This window comes from Gasterosteus aculeatus, chromosome 13 (assembly GCF_964276395.1).
Source record: "Gasterosteus aculeatus chromosome 13, fGasAcu3.hap1.1, whole genome shotgun sequence".
NCBI lineage: Eukaryota > Metazoa > Chordata > Actinopteri > Perciformes > Gasterosteidae > Gasterosteus > Gasterosteus aculeatus.
Genome location: NC_135701.1, coordinates 2,395,154 through 2,413,065, shown reverse-complemented (window position 1 = coordinate 2,413,065; position 17,912 = coordinate 2,395,154). Strand labels below are relative to the sequence as shown.

The 17,912-nt window shown below is 39.2% G+C and overlaps 1 protein-coding gene across 1 annotated transcript in view; it reads right to left on the bottom strand.

Moving 5' to 3' along the window:
- cacna1ba (calcium channel, voltage-dependent, N type, alpha 1B subunit, a) overlaps nt 1-17,912 on the bottom strand; it is a 124,895-nt gene that overhangs the window by 33,633 nt on the left and 73,350 nt on the right. Inside the window, exons 23-34 of the mRNA XM_078087326.1 lie at nt 17,571-17,591; nt 16,990-17,086; nt 16,209-16,338; nt 15,739-15,798; nt 15,296-15,402; nt 9,277-9,373; nt 8,533-8,693; nt 8,277-8,414; nt 6,277-6,478; nt 3,626-3,790; nt 3,257-3,367; nt 3,105-3,188 (exon numbers count right to left, since the gene is read on the bottom strand). Coding sequence (XP_077943452.1) covers nt 3,105-3,188; nt 3,257-3,367; nt 3,626-3,790; nt 6,277-6,478; nt 8,277-8,414; nt 8,533-8,693; nt 9,277-9,373; nt 15,296-15,402; nt 15,739-15,798; nt 16,209-16,338; nt 16,990-17,086; nt 17,571-17,591 — 1,373 coding nt within the window. The remainder of the gene's footprint in view (nt 1-3,104; nt 3,189-3,256; nt 3,368-3,625; nt 3,791-6,276; nt 6,479-8,276; nt 8,415-8,532; nt 8,694-9,276; nt 9,374-15,295; nt 15,403-15,738; nt 15,799-16,208; nt 16,339-16,989; nt 17,087-17,570; nt 17,592-17,912) is intronic.

Below are 17,912 nucleotides of genomic sequence, written 5' to 3'. Positions count from 1 at the left end.
CAAATTTAGTTGGAGTAGCTTTAGATCCCTTCTGGGTTAGCTTGGCGTCAATCTCAGTCTGCCCTCAGTGGGGTCAGGTCCGGTAGGTCTGGCTGGGTGGTTGGAAGATGTTGTGTGCATTGATTTTACCATCGCCAGATCTCCATTAATTTCTACAATCCCCACATACGCACTAGTAAAAACCAACATAGAACAATCATAAAGGGACTGAAGCACCCGCTAAACTTCATACAAACAAAAAAAAAAGTTTGTAAATGGACTCGCTGGCTATCGTCCCTGATGATGCAAGCTCCCTGAAAAATAGCTTATTTGCCATTTGTGATGTCCCATGTCGAAGTGTCCCTGAGCAAGACGCCTAACCCCTAATTGCTCCCCGGGCAACAAAAAAAAAGCCATGGGTTAAAAATGCAATGTAAGTCGCTTTGGATAAAAGTGTCAGCTAAATGACCTGTAATGTGCACTCGTATAGAGCCAACAATCCTTTTCCCGTACGCGTGCGTGTGTGTGTTCCTGGTCTCTCAACCCCTTGTCCTCAGTCCTCCTGCTGCCTTTCAACTCCTTTTTTTAGTTTGTCTCTCATACATTTTCACTTCTCCCTTTCTATTCACTGGTGCACTTTTTTACTTTTTAGCATTTTTTTTACTTTATACTTATATACTTTTTTTTTTTACTTTAACCATATATACTAAGCCATAGAATTGACATCTGTCTTGTTGTCCTTTGTCTAACTGTCTTCTGCTATCCACCAATCGCCATGTCAAATTCCTTTTCTGACATATTTTGGTAATAAATGTTTCCGGATTCGTGATAACTTGATGGAGTATTCTTTTAAATCACGTTCAAAAGAGCATAACATCCTATATGTCAAAAAGGTAAAAGCAGAAAATGGTAAAGCAAAGCCACTCACCGTGGTCTAGTGGTGTTTGGGACCGGGTCATGGCAACGCCGGTGATGACAATCAACAAGATGGAGATGTGGAGGAAGAGGGAGACAGATAGCATAAGAAGATGAGAAGAAAGGGTGGAGAGGCAGGAGAACAGGACCATTTATATTTCCCATAACATAAACTGATAAAGTTCATCAAATACACACATAACTGGCGGCTGCTGACAGTAGAAAACACACGGTGTGTAGGCGTAACGCTTGCATACAGTTGAAACCAGAAGTTTACATACGCTGTGCAAAAAGACACATGATACTTTTTTTTTCACTGTCTGAAGTTAAATCAGACTAAACCTCTCCTGTTTCAGGTCCGTTAGGATTACCAAAATTATTTAACTTTTGCTAAAAGAGTGTATATTTTAGAGAATTTTTCATTACTTTCTTTAAGGTCAAAAGTTTACATACACCAAAAGTATGATGTCTTTAAACAATGTGGGCAATCCCAGATGATGATGTCATGGCTTTTAAAGCTCCTGAACTGACATGTGAGTTAATTGAAGGCACACCTGGGGATGTATTTTAAGGCCACACTTCAAACTCTCTGCTTCCTAGTGATGGCGAGATGAGGCTTTATTATTAACGTATTATTTATACAGTCCTGCTTCCTCAAACTGCCAGATCTAGTAGAATTTCAAACAGCTATGCTGATGTATAAAGCTAGAAATAAACAACTACCAGATAACATGCAAAAACTGGTTCGAACCACCATGAAGAGAATGTGTATTTCAGTCAGTGGTGTGAAGATCTCGACTAGATCTCGACTCTTTGCTGTCCTTGCGCCGAAATGGTGGAACGAGCTCTCTGAAGACATCAGGACCGCAGAGAGCCTTCACATCTTCCGCCGCAAACTAAAGACACACCTCTTCAGACTCTACCTCAACTAAAGACTAACAAATTGTAGCACTTAAATTATACTTGTAACGTCACTCATCTATAGCAAATTGTAAATTGGCTTATTTGAGGAAATTGCACTTTCTTGTTTCTTGTTCTCCTGAGTTTGTACCCTATGGTTGAATGCACTTATTGTACGTCGCTTTGGATAAAAGTGTCTGCTAAATGACATGTAATGTAATGTAAAATGTAATGTCTGGAATAAACTTCAAAAAGAGCTGAAGCAAAGTCCAAGCAAGACTCTGTTTAAAAAAAGACTCAAACTGGTGATTTCAACAGGTACTGTGATGAAGAGAGGAGGTGAATGGTATAACTACTCAGCACTATATATATGTTATATTGTATTTAGTATATATGGTATATAATTATGATTAAATAAATAAATATTATTATTATTATTAGTGTATGTATGTACAGTATATGTATATATATATGTTATATGTATGTTTGCAGGGATATGTACTGTATGTGGTGTATGTTTGTTTTTGTGATTGGATATTTGTATGGATATTTGTGAAGTGTATGCGTTGTATGTAGATGTATTATGTAGTATTCTGTGTGGTTACAGGCTGAAGAGCAGTTGAAAAGTGGTGGGACATCAAATAAGTGTTATGCTTCTTCCCACTCCTTTTTTTCGAACTGTTTTTTTTTGTTGTCTTAGCTCTTTGTTATTCTATTTATTTATTTTTAATAATTTTTATTTTTTCTTGTGTGTGTACAAATAGTAAAAAAATGTTTTTCCTTTTTTACATGTTCAAAAAAATAAATTCAAATTCAATTCAATTCAAGTAGAAGTATAGATACTAAGGTTTTAAAAGTATCGACTCAAGATTTTTACGTAAGTAAAAGCATAAAAATACTGGTTTCAAAACTACTTAAAGTAGTTTGATATATATCTATATACAGTATATATAGATATATATCAAACTATTTATTTTTTAGGGTTAGGGTTACTTGCTTATTAGGGTATTTGCTTCATACACATACTTTTTCACTTGATTAAGTGTGCTACATTCTCCAAAATGCCAGACGACATACAAACACTGTGTTGAACAAAAACACTGTTGTGCTTGCTCATAGTTCATCACATTTTAAAATTTTCAATTTTATCAACAAAGCTTAATGGGAGGATAACAGGAGATTTTCTTCACTGCTGTCTGAACCGTTGCCATCTTTGTTCATCTTAGCACAGCTCACGACCATGGCAGATGTGTGGTATTGATATAATACTTTTAGCATTGTTGAAGTGAGGGTGGCGTAAGTGCTCTTACATTGATTTCCGTCACCAGGATGTCAGTGATGCTGCCCAACACGGTGACAAAGTCAAACACGTTCCAGGCATCCCTTAAGTAGTTCTGAAAAACAACAGTTTATCATCAGTTCTTCTTTATTAGTCAGAAGTTGTTTCATAAACATTACTTACCAATGGACCAAACGCAATGATTTTTAGGATACACTCCAGAGAGAAAAGGGTGGTGAAGACTATGTTGAGGTTCTTCAGCATTGCTTCATAGAAGTCTGGAGCTCCATGGAACTGAAAGGCAGCATTATACCATTGTTTAAAATTAAGATACAGAAATCAACATGTTTACTAACAGTAGCTTAGCAGTAGCTAACTAGCCTGGCTAGATTTTTGCTCCAATGTCTTTTGCTAAGCTAACATGCTGCGGGTATAGAGACAGCAGAAAAATGTAAACACTTTATTTCCTGAGCTAATGAATCCAGGATCAACTTCAATTGACAATGCAAAAAACGGCACTGTACAAGTAATATACTCTTTGAAAGTTCTTACCTTCATCATGAGTACTATAGTATTGAGAGCAATCATGATCATGATAGAATACTCAAATGGAGGGGAGACCACAAACTTCCACATCTTGTACTGAAAGGACTGCTTGTCCTGGGGCATGTAGCGTGTTAGAGGTCTGGCGTTTATGGCAAAGTCAATACAAGCCCTCTGTAAGAGAGAAACCACATCTCAGTTGAACTGTCTTCTTTATTTGACAGTCTTCACTCTTGATGAAATTTCTAAATGCGTTCACTTGCCTTAGATAACCAAACATGCATTTGAGTCCCAGATGTTATCGAATAATCGATTATTTATAAGAACTAGAAAATGCATTGCTTAAAAGCATTCCAACAATTAAATTAACTTGCAGCTGTGAAAGTTGATAGGCTAAAACCTTGAGACTGTTCATAATTTTAAACTGCTAGGACTCACTACTATTACTAAAGATACTAAAGATAGAAAGATATTACAGAACAAATATGCCCAGAATGTTGTGAAGCACCACCGTCTGGTACGCTGCAGCCACAGCCAAGGACAAGGGCAGGCTGCAGCGGGTCATCCGCTCTGCAGAGAGGGTGATCGGCTGCAATCTGCCGTCCCTGCAGGACTTGTTCGCTTCCAGGTCTCTGAAGCGAGCTAAAAAGATCGTGGCCGACCCCTCTCACCCCGGACAAAAACTGTTTGTGCCCCTTCCATCTGGCAGGAGGCTGAGGTCCATCAGGATTAAGACCTCCCGCCACACGAACAGTTTCTTCCCGTCAGCAGTCGGGCTCATCAACAGAGCCCGGTCCCCCACTGACTGACTATAACACTCCACCGGTCACTCCCCTTCATACTGCACATGCCACTTTAACTGCAATTCATCACTTTGTCGTCACTCGTCACTTTGTCACTTTTGTCACTTGTTCGTTAGTGCACTTTATGCTTAATATTTTTCTTTTTAACTTTTTAATATTTAAAATTTTTAACTTTATTCCCTTGTTTTATACTAACCCATAGCCTTAGCCTTATTCTACTAACCCATTGCATTAGCATTTCATTCTACTTTATTACTTGTGCACTGTTGTCTTGTCTGTCTACTGTCGCGCACTAACCGCCAAGACAAATTCCTTGTATGTTTGACATATTTTGGCAAATAAATGTTTCCTGATTCCTGATTCCTGATTGAGGCCAATGTGATGTTATGTGATGGTCCACCTGAGCGAGAAGTCTGTCCATATCTGTCGAGTTGGACTGTTTGAACTTTTCTCTTTTAATAATACGTCTGTAATGAGGAACATTTTTAATTGAATTGTCTGCAAGAGGCAAAGTAGGGTAACTTAATTTTATGATTTTTACCTGATCTAACGGGAGCTGTTTTTTGGCCTCTGCTCGAAAATAGCACAGCCATAATAAAAAGTGTAATAACTGTGAAGCTACTTTGTCTATTTGTACAATTGTTGGGGGATAAAGGAGAACCCCTGTGAGTGTTGTGATGTGTAATCAGTATATATGTTACTAGTGAATAGATACGTAACACAAGGTTTGTGTGTCAGATTGAGATTTGCCTTCAAAAATGTCACACACAGCCCTATAATTCTCATAAAACATTTATAAAAACGTATCTACGCCCTGTGTGTGAACAGTACACATGTAAAGTTTCAAGTTGATAGAATAAGAATCGACTACTCTAGAGTAGGCTTTTGGGAAGGCCTGATGTAAAACGAAAGTCTGACCCAAAATCTCAATTGTAAAACAACTCTCAACAACATTCAACCACTCTACTGAATCGTCTAATCTGCCTGAATACGCTGAAAGTCAGACGCAAATGATTGACAGCTTCCACAGCCGCTTAGAAGAAAAACTGGGTATAGCGTCAGATGACACTGACACAGACAAAGCATGAAGCCCAGCGGCGCACAGCCGTATTTCATTGCAAAACAGCGAATTTAATCCATATTTTCCATGAAAACCGACGAAGTATGTATATACAGACATATCTCGTATGTTTTCCAAGCATTTAGCATTGAAAAAAATTGAACTTTTGAACCCAGTGCAAAAGTTCTGGATAAATTTGAACAGAATATTGTTTTACTCTTTGTGGATAACTTATGGTTATTTTTTTAACCAGACTGTTTATTCACAAAATCTTTGAGAGCTGTTTGATTGTTCTGACCAAGGTTCTTTAACCACAACTTCCATAGACTAGCCTTACTCAAGATGGTAACAATGTTGTATAACAGGCTATTCTATTCCATTACAATTGAACTTTTTTTTAAACTGTTGACTTTGCTGGACTAACAACAGATGACTGGTAAAATGGGTCATGCTGGTTTATTCACTCAAACTGTAGCCAAATTTAAACATTACAGCAAATTATTCCACTGCAACATTATTATTTTTGGGAAAAAAGGGACAGTTTGGTTATGTCCCAAAGGATATAAGCTTCTCTCTTGCATTTATCTGGTAACATTAAAAGTTGTCCAGTGAAAGACCAAACTTTCCCTGAATGGTTCATCCTAATCTATTTTTAACATAACTATTCTACAAATATCCAGCGAGTAGAATGGAGAAATTAGGTAAAAACATTAATGGCGTTTGTGATAACTGCATTATGTAAGCAATAATGACTGTTAACATGAAGCTCAGAGTTGTTTGTCATATTGCTTCATTACCTCATTCTTTTCCAAGCTGCACTCAGATAGGGCCTTGTCTCCCTGCTCCTGGAAGGTGATGATGATTAGAGCGACGAAGATGTTCACAAAAAAGAAAGGGAAGACCACAAAGTAAACCACATAGAAGATGGACATTTCTATCCGGTAGCCTGGACTGGGACCCGTGTCTTCAAAGGTAGCATCCACAGAGTGCTTCAAGACACTGTAGGGAGAGTAGCAGAACACAACAGCCATGAGGTGAGACACATTAGCACCAGACTGTAATGTTATTTTCCAAAGGTGCCATTGACAGACCGAAACTCATGAGCAAATCCTTTCAGTCCCACCTTGTGAACCACTGGAACAGGTGACTTTAAAGACAGCTCGATGTCTCTGGCCTCAGTTAAATGTGTGTGTGTGAGATTAAAATGTTTTCGCTCCCCCAAACAAGTACAAGTTTCTCTCGGGGAATGTTTGGAGGCACTCACAACCTAACCACAGGGTCACAACCTCAAGTTGACCTAGTGTCCTTCTGTCAGCTGCCATATGCCTTAAGTGATGATCAGTGGTGACACACGTTATACCGTGTGAAAGTCATACATCTTTTGGTTCCAACAGCATTGGGAGTAGTGATCAGCTTTCCGTGCCTTGGGAAAGAACTACAGCTGTCTCACTGGATTGTGGTGTATCTTACTTTAGCTTCTGGTTAAAGGGTTTGCAGCCACCAGAGGTTGCATGCACATTCTCACAGGGGAATCTTCATTCAGCCGACTGAGCCTCCTCACACACCTTTTCCAGGTTCCAGAGGTTTGATGTCCCAACGAGAGATGAAACAAATGCTATGAAATAAAACTTTAGGTTACTTTATATCAGTAAACCCAGGTTGTCAGAGTAGTGTTGGTGAATCACTCACTCTGGCATCCTCTTTGCTTATTTATAGCAGAAAAGAGGTGAGTGTTTTTCAAATGACTGGCGTAATCAAGTCCTTTTTACAGGTGACGGCTATTACATTACCTGGCACTGACACATTCAGTTCCAATCCTGGTTGGCCAGATGCGATAGGAAATTCTGATGCAGTCATGGCGAAGCCGTTCCCTGACACGACTCACGTCACGCTAATCACTGATTCAAAGTGTTTAATGTCACTCCAGTTATATAAGTACAATCAAGTGAAATGCTTTCTTTGGGAGGCTCAATAGAAGGAATACAAGTAAACATGAAATTACATACAAACATAGTGGTTTAAAAACAGCATCTCTCTGCACCAATCTTTTTCACGAGCCTGTCTCAGGATTTTTGCGTCAGAGTCCTCGCAATGAGTAAGCCGCACTGTATGAGTACTAGACTGTTGCCGTGGCCGGCTTTGTCCGGGGCCAGCACTGGAAACACAAGCGCAACTCCGCCCTGTGCGGTATTCATGTTGTTGAACATGAACAGAGAAAGCTCTTCTTCCTTAGACATAATGCCTTTTGTTATCATTAGCATCACAGGGTCGGCCTCACAAACTAGCTGATTTACTTTTTTGTAACACGACTTTATTATCACAGACTGTCCCGTGCTGGTCATTGTAACACATTATCCCATTCCCATTCTGTTTTAAGAAGATTTACAGAAACAGTTTCCACTGTAAAAACACATGATTTTACTTGCAGCACTTTTGCTTTGTTCTGTGTTTCAGTTGGCATGATTTCTTTGACGATGCCCGTCTACGCTACCGTCCCAGGTTTGGCTTCAGATAAAGGCCACTTGTTCCTTTACCAGGAGAGGTGCAACAACCCTTCGTTTGGCCAACAAATGGTCAGTTAACCATCTTGGTTATATATATATATATTATATATATATATATATATATATTGTTTGGTATATATATATATATATATATATATATATATATATATATATATATATATATACCAAACAAACGTTTGGGAAAACCTTTGCGGGGTGACTAATCCACCATGGGCAGGCATGGTGTCAACTATGCTAACCATGTATATACTGTAACGATCAATTCTGCTTACGTTGGCCAGCCCTCCCCAGTGGAGACCGTGAAGAGGGTCAGGAAGGCCCAAAGAACATTGTCATAATGGAACTCATATTTCTTCCACTCTCTGGGCATGGCGGCCACCTCATCTTGGTCGTAGTCAAGAAACTGCCCTCTGGAAGACATGAAGGCATAAATAAAGCTGAGTTGGGTTAGACAGGAACAGCGTTCAGTTTGACCACACCAATCTCTTCAAGGTCTACGAAATAAGAAGTGTGGGATTTTAGACTGACTTGCAGTCCTTCTCGAGGCCCTTGGACTCGTCTGTGCAGTAGAAGAATTTTCCCTTAAAGAGCTGAACCGCAATGACCGCAAAGATGAACATGAAGAGGATGTAAACTATGAGGATGTTCAGCACATTCTTTAAAGAATTGACCACACAGTCAAACACCGCCTGAGGAAACAGAGAACAGGCACACACATTTATATTAAGGATGAATTGGAAAATCGTTTTGGAATTGTTTAATATCTATAATAATATAACTATCATCTTTTTGCCAGTAAACTCAAGTAAGAGAAGCTTAGCATGAACATCATCTGACGTTACAGTTACTTTTTGTCACTGTACAGATAAAGCACTCGGAGGCGAGCACACAGGATAACTACAGCATTGACCTTGCTAATGTGAAATTATGTTTATGCTAAACTCATTTAAAGTGAACTGGATTATGGAACAGAGCAACATTAATGTAAAAAAAAATCACTCTATCAATACATTTTTAGATTTAGTATTCAGTTGTTTTAGATAATGAATGGGCCTTAACAGAGCATATCTGTCAGTTGTTTTTGAGGCATCTTCACATGTGCCAAGGGCAAAAAGTATTAATTAAAAGAAAAAACACATGATTTTACTTGCAGCACTTTTTTTTTTGTTTTATCACACTCAAGCCGTAATACTGTATCATAGAGCAGAAAACCAGACCTTGTCAAATGAAGCCCTGCTTCCCTTTTTAGTTAATACAAATAAAGCAAAGAACCTTCAGTTTTGGCAGACGTTTGATGGTTTTTAGAGGCCTGAGCACTCTGAGAACCCTCAGTGACTTGATTGTGCTGATGTCCTTGCCTTTGGTCCCCCTGTGGAAAGCAAAGACTGTTAGACCACACAGAAATATTCATTTCATCAGATTGTCTCTACTAAAATTGTTAATAAAAAACACACATTGTTAAATTGTTTTCCAGTCCCTACATTTAACATGAGATTTATAGATATGTTTGAAATGGGATGAGTTAATGAGGCACATGACAAGAGATTTTGATATAAAGAATACCACATCTATGTTAAAGTCTATGTTAAATGCAAAGAACGAGTCGGAATGTGGTTAGCAGCCTCGCCCATCTTAGACTGGAAGCAGCAGAAAACTAGCGAGCTTGGCTCTGTTCGAAGTTAGAAATCCATCTACAACTCTGGTTAAATCTAAAACAAACATTGATTACATTAGTTGTACAGAGATGTTTATGTTAGTTTTACGGTTATGTTATATTAGCTGGATGGTGATCATTGGAGATTTTCCTCTGCTTCCAGTGACTGGCTCTTTGCAGTTGTTAATTGCTGGTTTTCACTGGAATGCAGCTTTATAGAGGGGCTTCAGATAGGAAAGTTGAGTTTGGATTTGCCCAAGAGAGGTGAGTTGTGGAGCTGTAAGCTTCCTTAACACAAATTGTTTTTCTCAAGGCAAAACATGGTTTTGGTTAACATTCCCAAAAAGCATTTTGAGAGAAATTGGGTGCAGAGTTTGTAGCCTCGCTGATGACGTCAGCAGCTTGCAACGCACCAGCAATGTAAGAAATGTAAACAGCATACATCTCCGGAAAACTCTCTGGGCAAGTAATATGGATGAAGACTTATATGGAGCCAAATCCAGGCCAAAAGTTTTGAGAATTTGAAAAACAAATGTGAACATGACAGTTTAAGTTTTGGTCTTAAACATTGAAAAATACAATAATGTATTCAAGTGGACCAAAATGGTTGAATATAGTTTTATCTGGGGAAGTATTCTTCAAACTACTCTTCAGAGCAGTTTTTTTCTGAGGAACAATGGTGCAATGTTTTACTGATGCTACAACTGGAAGAGAGGTTGCTGGAGATTTGTTTGACCTGAGACAAGGAAGAAGATCTGTGTTTGATTATTCCATGGAGTTCCGCACCATGGAGCACCATTCAGCAGCAGTGAGCTAATGGAACGCTTTCTACCCTAGTCTCTAGGCCCATAAAGGACTAGTTGGCTGCCCAAGACTATTAGGCTGGTTTGGAGGATTTTGCGCTTTCCATTTGAAGCAATGATTGCAAGAACGGAAAAGGGAGGGAGACTTTTCCACCGTTCCATAAATACATTTTGGGCGGTCTACCATTAGTTTCCATCAGAACAGTGCGGTCCTTTGCAACACTTCCGATTCAATGTAGCTGGGGTAAACCCAGCTTACCGAGGCAGAACAACTGTGCAATCCGCAGAAGAACCGATGGCTGCAGTTCACTCGTCTGTCAGCTGGGGATTGGGCAGGTGGCCTTGGAAAAGCCAATCCATGCCACGCCTTTAGGCAGCATCTCTTTTTCAGAGTAAATCCATCCCTCTTTCTATGACAATGTCAGGTGATCCCAGTAAAAACAATCACCTTTCATCTGATTAAAGCACAACAACAACTTGTCATACTGGGCTTGATTTAGGAGACACAAAGCATACATTGACTGGTCTTCAAGTATGGTAGTTAATTTCAGTGAGTGTTCATTGTCATGAAAGAGGTATATATATGCCCCCACATTGCCCAAACAATGGAGAAATGTATATGTTAAGAAAACAGTGTCTCCAGTAAACTTTCCTTCCGGTTTGGCTTTGAAAGAACTACTGTTGCGTCACCAAGAAACACAAAAGCTTATTGGGCACATGTCCAGGACCCAGAGCTTGGTAAACCCTGCGCAATAACATTGGTATTTGTTGCTGTAATATTCTGTTGGTTTGCTATATCGATCCCCACAAATGAGACCAACGGCAATGACGAACCAATGAGACCAGGGTATTTGGAACTCATATCTACTGTATTTAGAGCGCTGGAATTCAGTTTCCAAGTTGCGTGACTGTGGGATGATGTTAACGTGTTTCACTGTGGCGGCCAAGATCTGCTTTTGCTTTGACCTTTTACAGCTGGATTTACCTAAAGACAGAGGTTTAACTTGTATCTCCCATCTCCTTATTTCACAGACACACACATTCACCCACACACACAAATCTCCACATGCATGAATGATTTATTTTTTACTTAATTTATAGTTATTATTCCTTTTTAAATGGTCTGTACTTGGATGGCGCTTTTCTAGTCTTCCTACCACTCAAAGCGCTTTAACACTACATGACATCATTTACCCATTCACACACTGATGACAGGAGCTACCATTGTGCCACCTGCCCATCAGTAACTAAAATTCACACATTGTAGTCACAGCAATGTTGGGGTTAAGTGTCTTATGCCTCCGAGATTAGCTGAGCTCAAAAAATGGTCAAAAAACAATAACTCATTGATGAATTAAGGTGAGACTAGGTTCCAGGTTTGAACTCTATTTACAAGAAAACATTTACACACCTATCAATTGTGCAGTATAATCCAATTCTCCACAGTCATATGCTTACTTATTGCCAAAATTCAATTTGTAACATTTCCTCCACTACTGTCTCACTCTTGCGCCTGCAAGTGTCTGCCTAAGATTGTAGTGGAGAATGTGTAATCGTAAGATTTGTCCTACTTAAAACACATTCATTTTGTTGTTAGAAACACCAAACTGATCTTCGTGATGTTGTTATTGAGAAGGAACAAAAGTATGCACTTAATTTGGGCACGCCACTTTCAACTCCACATGTTACTGACAGTAAGTAGTGAAGGTTTATAAATTATACATACAAAAATGTATTTGTGAAAACATTTCGTGTGTAACTGTTTCCTATACGAGGCTTATCCAAGCATAATGAGAATGGTAGTGAGAGAGGTTGGATTTGGAGAAAGTGGTTAGGATGAGGTATAGGAAGAGGGTGGCATAGGAAAATCCCCACCTGGTCACACCTTGTTGCGATCTACTTGGGGGAAACAGTGATAAAACAAGGTAGAGCACAATTATGGATGCTTCACACATAAACAATTTTTTTTTTGCATTAAATGATAACACCATACATTGTACCATTGTAAGATTGCACGTGCTTTGGTTGGTAACAGACAACTAGATGCAAATTCCAAAGGCTTAAAATGGATGAAATTCAATTCAGCAAGTGTAAATGTGTGTTATGTTTGTAACTGAAATAACACACAAACCCAAACTGTTTAGGATTATAACAAGCACTTGCTCACCTCTTGTTCTGTTATTTCCACATTTAACATTGACATTTTACTTTGTACATTGTATTAGTCTCAACCAAAGCATTAAATGAAAAGGACAAATTACAAAAAAGTTTGGTGAGATGACAGATTTGACTTGGTTTGCCACAGGCAAATGGATTGCAGGCAGGTTGCGCTCTGGAGACATGCATGAGTGAGTGACCCCTGTATTCAAACAGGACTTGCTATCTCTTAATTAATGAATATCGATACTTTCTCGAGAAAATTCAATACATTGTCCCATTGACAGTATGATGCTGAGTCTGACAGATAAGGGTTCAGTAGGTTGTGTAGGGCAGTGAGGAGGAAACTGTATCCAAATGGAAATGATGTGACAATATGGTCCGGCAGTCATTACTCAGTGCTAGCTGCTAGTCTAATGTGTATGTTTAGAATATGAAATAGATCGATCTCCTGGACAGCCACTGATGCCCTCTTGCAGCAGATGGCATTTTACATTGGCAACCTTCTGTTGAATTGATGATAGATATTGTGAAATGGATGGTTTCATTACAGTCCAAGCAGAGCTGGTGGCAAAGAAGAGTGCTGCTGAAAAGACTCTGGCAAAATAAGAGTGATGAACATATTTGGAGACGAATCGTTCAAGCACATGATCAAGTACAGCAAGATCTTAAATGGACCAGAGAATGGGAGAGTGTTCCATTCACAAAAGTGCAAACCCCCAAAAACAAGCAATTTTACTTCTATATTCTGATTTCCTTCAGGCTTTTAAAGGAAAATATATTTTAGAAACTAAAGGTTGATATAGCTTGTACTTCTGAACTGCCTGTACTGTTACAATTATTATTTTGCACTAATAATTATGCCGTTGAAGAACTATTGTGTTGGTTTGTTCCATTGTGTGTCTGCCTGTTGTGCACGCCCACTCATCCCTGCACACCTGTGTCTGGTTCCCCATCAAAGCTAGTCTGTATATATACCCCATGTCCCTCTGTGTTCTTCGCGAAGTCTTGTGTAGTAATCACCACATTCTCAGCGTTATCTGGATCTCCTGTTTTATACTCCTGTTGAAGACTCCTTGCTTTGTCCCAGACCTCGATGCCTCCTGCCTGATCCCTGTAGGTACAGACTACGCCTATCTCCGTGTTCCTGGATTCCGACCTCCTGCCTGTCTACTGGATATCACCTAGCCTAATCCCTGTGTAACTGTTGCTCATTAAAACTGCGCTCTGCGCTTGGGTCTACTCCGCTCTCCTGTGGTGCGTTACACTATTGTGTTTGTATCAGATCTGATTTTTCTTCATTTGCATAATTTATATCTTGAGCACAAAAGGAAAGATAATTTGCTACTATATGCATTTTTCTACAAAATGAAATTTTTTTGACTCTTAAATATCCAATTATAAATCTGTAGTCCTCATCCAATATTATGTTTTAAAAAGCCTGGATACATTTCAAGAAGTAAGAATATGGGAGGAAATTACTTGTAAATGCAACGTAGGTGATAGTACGTCTGTTTTCTCTCACATGCATACAGTAATATAATGACATGGACAGGCATGATGACAGAAGTAGAGGAGGCATTACCCCATGAAGCTCCTTCAATTCGAAAACCCAGCACGGAAACAAGAGATGATCACGTCAATAACAAACACATTTATCCCTCGTTCAGGATCACCATTCTAGTTCTGACACTTGTTGTTCCTTTGTGGTCATGTTGGCATACCCCAAAACGGACCCCATCTGTTTCTGGGTTGGATTGTTTGGCCGTGTCATTATCATTCATATTGTTGATGATTAAAGGATTTACTAGAACAGAATCTTCTTCATAGATCCAGCCAAAACCACCATTGTCTTGCGTATCTTCCTGTAACAGTGACACAATCTTTAACCAAAGATCTGCATCCAATGTTGCATCACCTTCTTGTTTTTGATTCAAACACAAAGTTATGAATCTCAATTCAATAGTGTCGTTTGAGCAATACTTAATGACTAAACTTCAGATCTTGTTATGACGGTATAAGGAAATGTATTTAATTCTAAAAGTTGTAGAGAAAACCAGGAATGTTGGTTGTCAAGGCTAGAAGTAGAAGAAGTAAAATGAACACAGTGACAATAAGGGGGGGATGATTCAATTGGGAATATTATCTGTCATTCTATTAGATGGGGAATTCTTACAGGTTTTTTTCAGAATTCAACTAAAAACAGAACTGAGAGCAGATATTTCATGAGCAGACAGAAGACACCTGTATATGAGGAGGAGGGCTGAAGCTAAAGCTCAGGAAATCTGTGCAACATACAGTCTAAGCTGAAGAAGAGCAAATCCAAGAGCAGGCACGGGGGGCGTCAGTATGAGAACCGGGTTTTGAGAAAGAGCATTACAAACTCTTTAGTGAAATTAACCTATTATGTTCTCAAACCGAGAGAACACACTTCACAACAAAGATAGGAAAAAAGCTGCATACATGGCATCTTTTTTTCTGCTGATCATTTGACCGACTACATACTGCAGGGGGTGTTTCTGCCACCACAGTACACTTTACATGTTGCTCCTATTTGACGTTTGGGATACACAGTATATTACACCTTTCGTACCTTAAGTGGGCCTTTAACCACCAAAGCTGATGATCAGGATTGACACAGAAGTTATGACAAAAAAGTAGGAGTTTTAGAACTTACGAAAATGCAAAAGCCACCAGTGCCCCACTGACCACTATGAAGTCTAGAATGTTCCAGAGGTCCCGGAAGTAGGCTCCAGGATGAAGCAACAGGCCAAGGTCCACCATCTAAACCAAAAACACTGTTATTTATTTTTATTTGGAATTTTTTTATGGTACTTATTCTGTATTCTGTTTAATTCTGTGCTACTTGTATTTAACTTTCTTTAAATATGGTACTATGTTATAAGGTCTGTACTCAGTGGGACAATCCTATATTGGGATTGTTATTGTTGACGGCCTTAATGTATTTTACACATTCAACGCTTACGGTACTTTCAGCAACTAGATGTTATAATCAGCCAGCAACTTAATTCTGATCAATTGTAGTCAATTACACTGTCATCACAGGGAAGTGTATTGAAGCCTTCAGTGTTTCAAACCTGTATTTTCCAAAATGCTTACCTTGATCACCATTTCAAACGTGAAAACACCAGTGAAGACGTAGTCCAGATATTTGAGCACCTGCAAGAGAGAGACTCAATCAGCACTGAAAGTGGAGCATGGCAAATATTGATATCTTACCAGTCTGTGGCTCTGTGGGCCTGTTTTAAGCACTGCATAACTGTGTGTTTGCATTGAACACCAGATTACATTACATTACAGGTCATTTAGCTGACCGATTTTTATCCAAAGCGACTTACATTATATTTTTAACCCATATATTTTTACATTTTTGCCCGGGGAGCACTTAGGGGTTAGGTGTCTTACTCAGGAACACTTCGACATGGAGCAGCCGGGGCTCGAACCACCAACCTTGTGGTTCCCAGCGCTCCCTCTCTACCCCTGCGCCACGTCGACCCCACAAGATTCAATAACTTAGTTTGGAGATTGCGTAGTAACCAATCAAATTCATGCACACTATAATGACTCACATTGTTGCGAGGAGCATTTGTCCAGACAGGGTCCTCTGCTGCCAAAGCAATACTGCTCATAGTAATGACAACCAGGATGGACATCTCAAAATAACGCAGAGTCACAATATAGTGACATAACCGCCTCACCCTGAAGAGAGAGGCAGGTTCAAAAACAGCAAGCAGTGGACACATATGCACATGAGAAACGCCGCTCACAATTTAATTTGCCAACCCAATGTGCAGGAAGCATACTATACATACTGCATCACAGAAAATGTTGAGCAATCTAAATAGGCGTTGGATAGACTCCAAGAATGTCTTAAGGCTGTGGCTGTCAAATGGTCTCCAGCCACCTGCATCACAAACCGGACCTTCCTCCGACATCACCGGTCCCGACTATACCGTGCTTCAAAGAACACGTTAAATTTCCTGGCGAAAAGCTAGTAATCACTGACTGACATTTACAGTATACTACTCCTGGCACACTGTATTCACACTCATGGTTTCCATGAATAAAGCTATCTAAAAAACTGAGACAAATGAAAAAATAAAAGGACATATCTAATATAAAAAAAGCTTAAAGAATTACAGAAGTAATCTGTTTAGTGTGTTGGTACTGCTGATTGACAGTGTTTATGTGAAGGTTTACTCGAACCCTGAGTAATATAGTGTAGGATTAGTAGACTCCTTGTGTTAATGTGATATGATAGTCCATAGACAGGGAAAAATGATCTCCCACTGCACGTGAGAGTCCTTCAGGAAGGGGAAGGGGTTGACAAAGGAGGTTGAAGTGACTTACGGATTGGTGTGTCCAAAGATGAACATGGAACTGTAAGGCAGGATGGGTTTGGATCCACTCTCCTTCATGGGCATTGTCTCACAGTCAAAACTATTCACTGAGGAGATAAGACGGATTACAGCAAAACAGGCAAGGCTCATGACATTCACATTTTATTCACTCCAAGCGGCATCTGTCTTCAAGCACAGTGTGTAATTTAAATTTATTTATCAACATGACAGAGATGCATTGAATCACAACTGTCAGCCATCATCACATCTAATTTATTATTCCTGAAACACCGTCAGAGAACAAATTTGATTTCTTCATCAACCTCTGCAAGCCAAAATATGAAACCATTTAACTAAAAATGAGTTTAAACAAGGATCATCTACTAATTTTAAGTTGAATGTGGATGTTTTTTTTTACATAAACTGAGAATGTCTAACTTCTCGTCATCTCAGGAATCTTTATATATTTCCTGTTAGTAACCAACCATTTTTATTGAACTTCTTTTTACAAAATAATTTTATTCTAACATCGTTGCTCATTACTACTAGTTACTTACTTGCTTTCTTAATGTATTGCATTTTAATGCTTACCTGTACTGCGAAGAACAGTAGCTATAGTAGGAGACATGACAAACAAATAAATTATTTATTTAGAAAAGTGTTGGCACAGGCTTTAACTCCACAGCTAGAACAGATCTTGGTTTGTTTATATGTCATTCTAGCAGGCTTACAAGCAAACGCTGTATCTCTGTATCCCTATCCCCATGTACCCCTTCATCCCTGTATCTTAGTAACCTTGTATCCCTGTATCATTGTACACCTGTATCCCTCTATGTAACCCTATACCTTGGTACACCTGTACCAATGTAAGCCTGCACCATTGAACAACTCTATATCTGTGTCCCTGTTCCCCTTTGCACATGTACCCCTGCA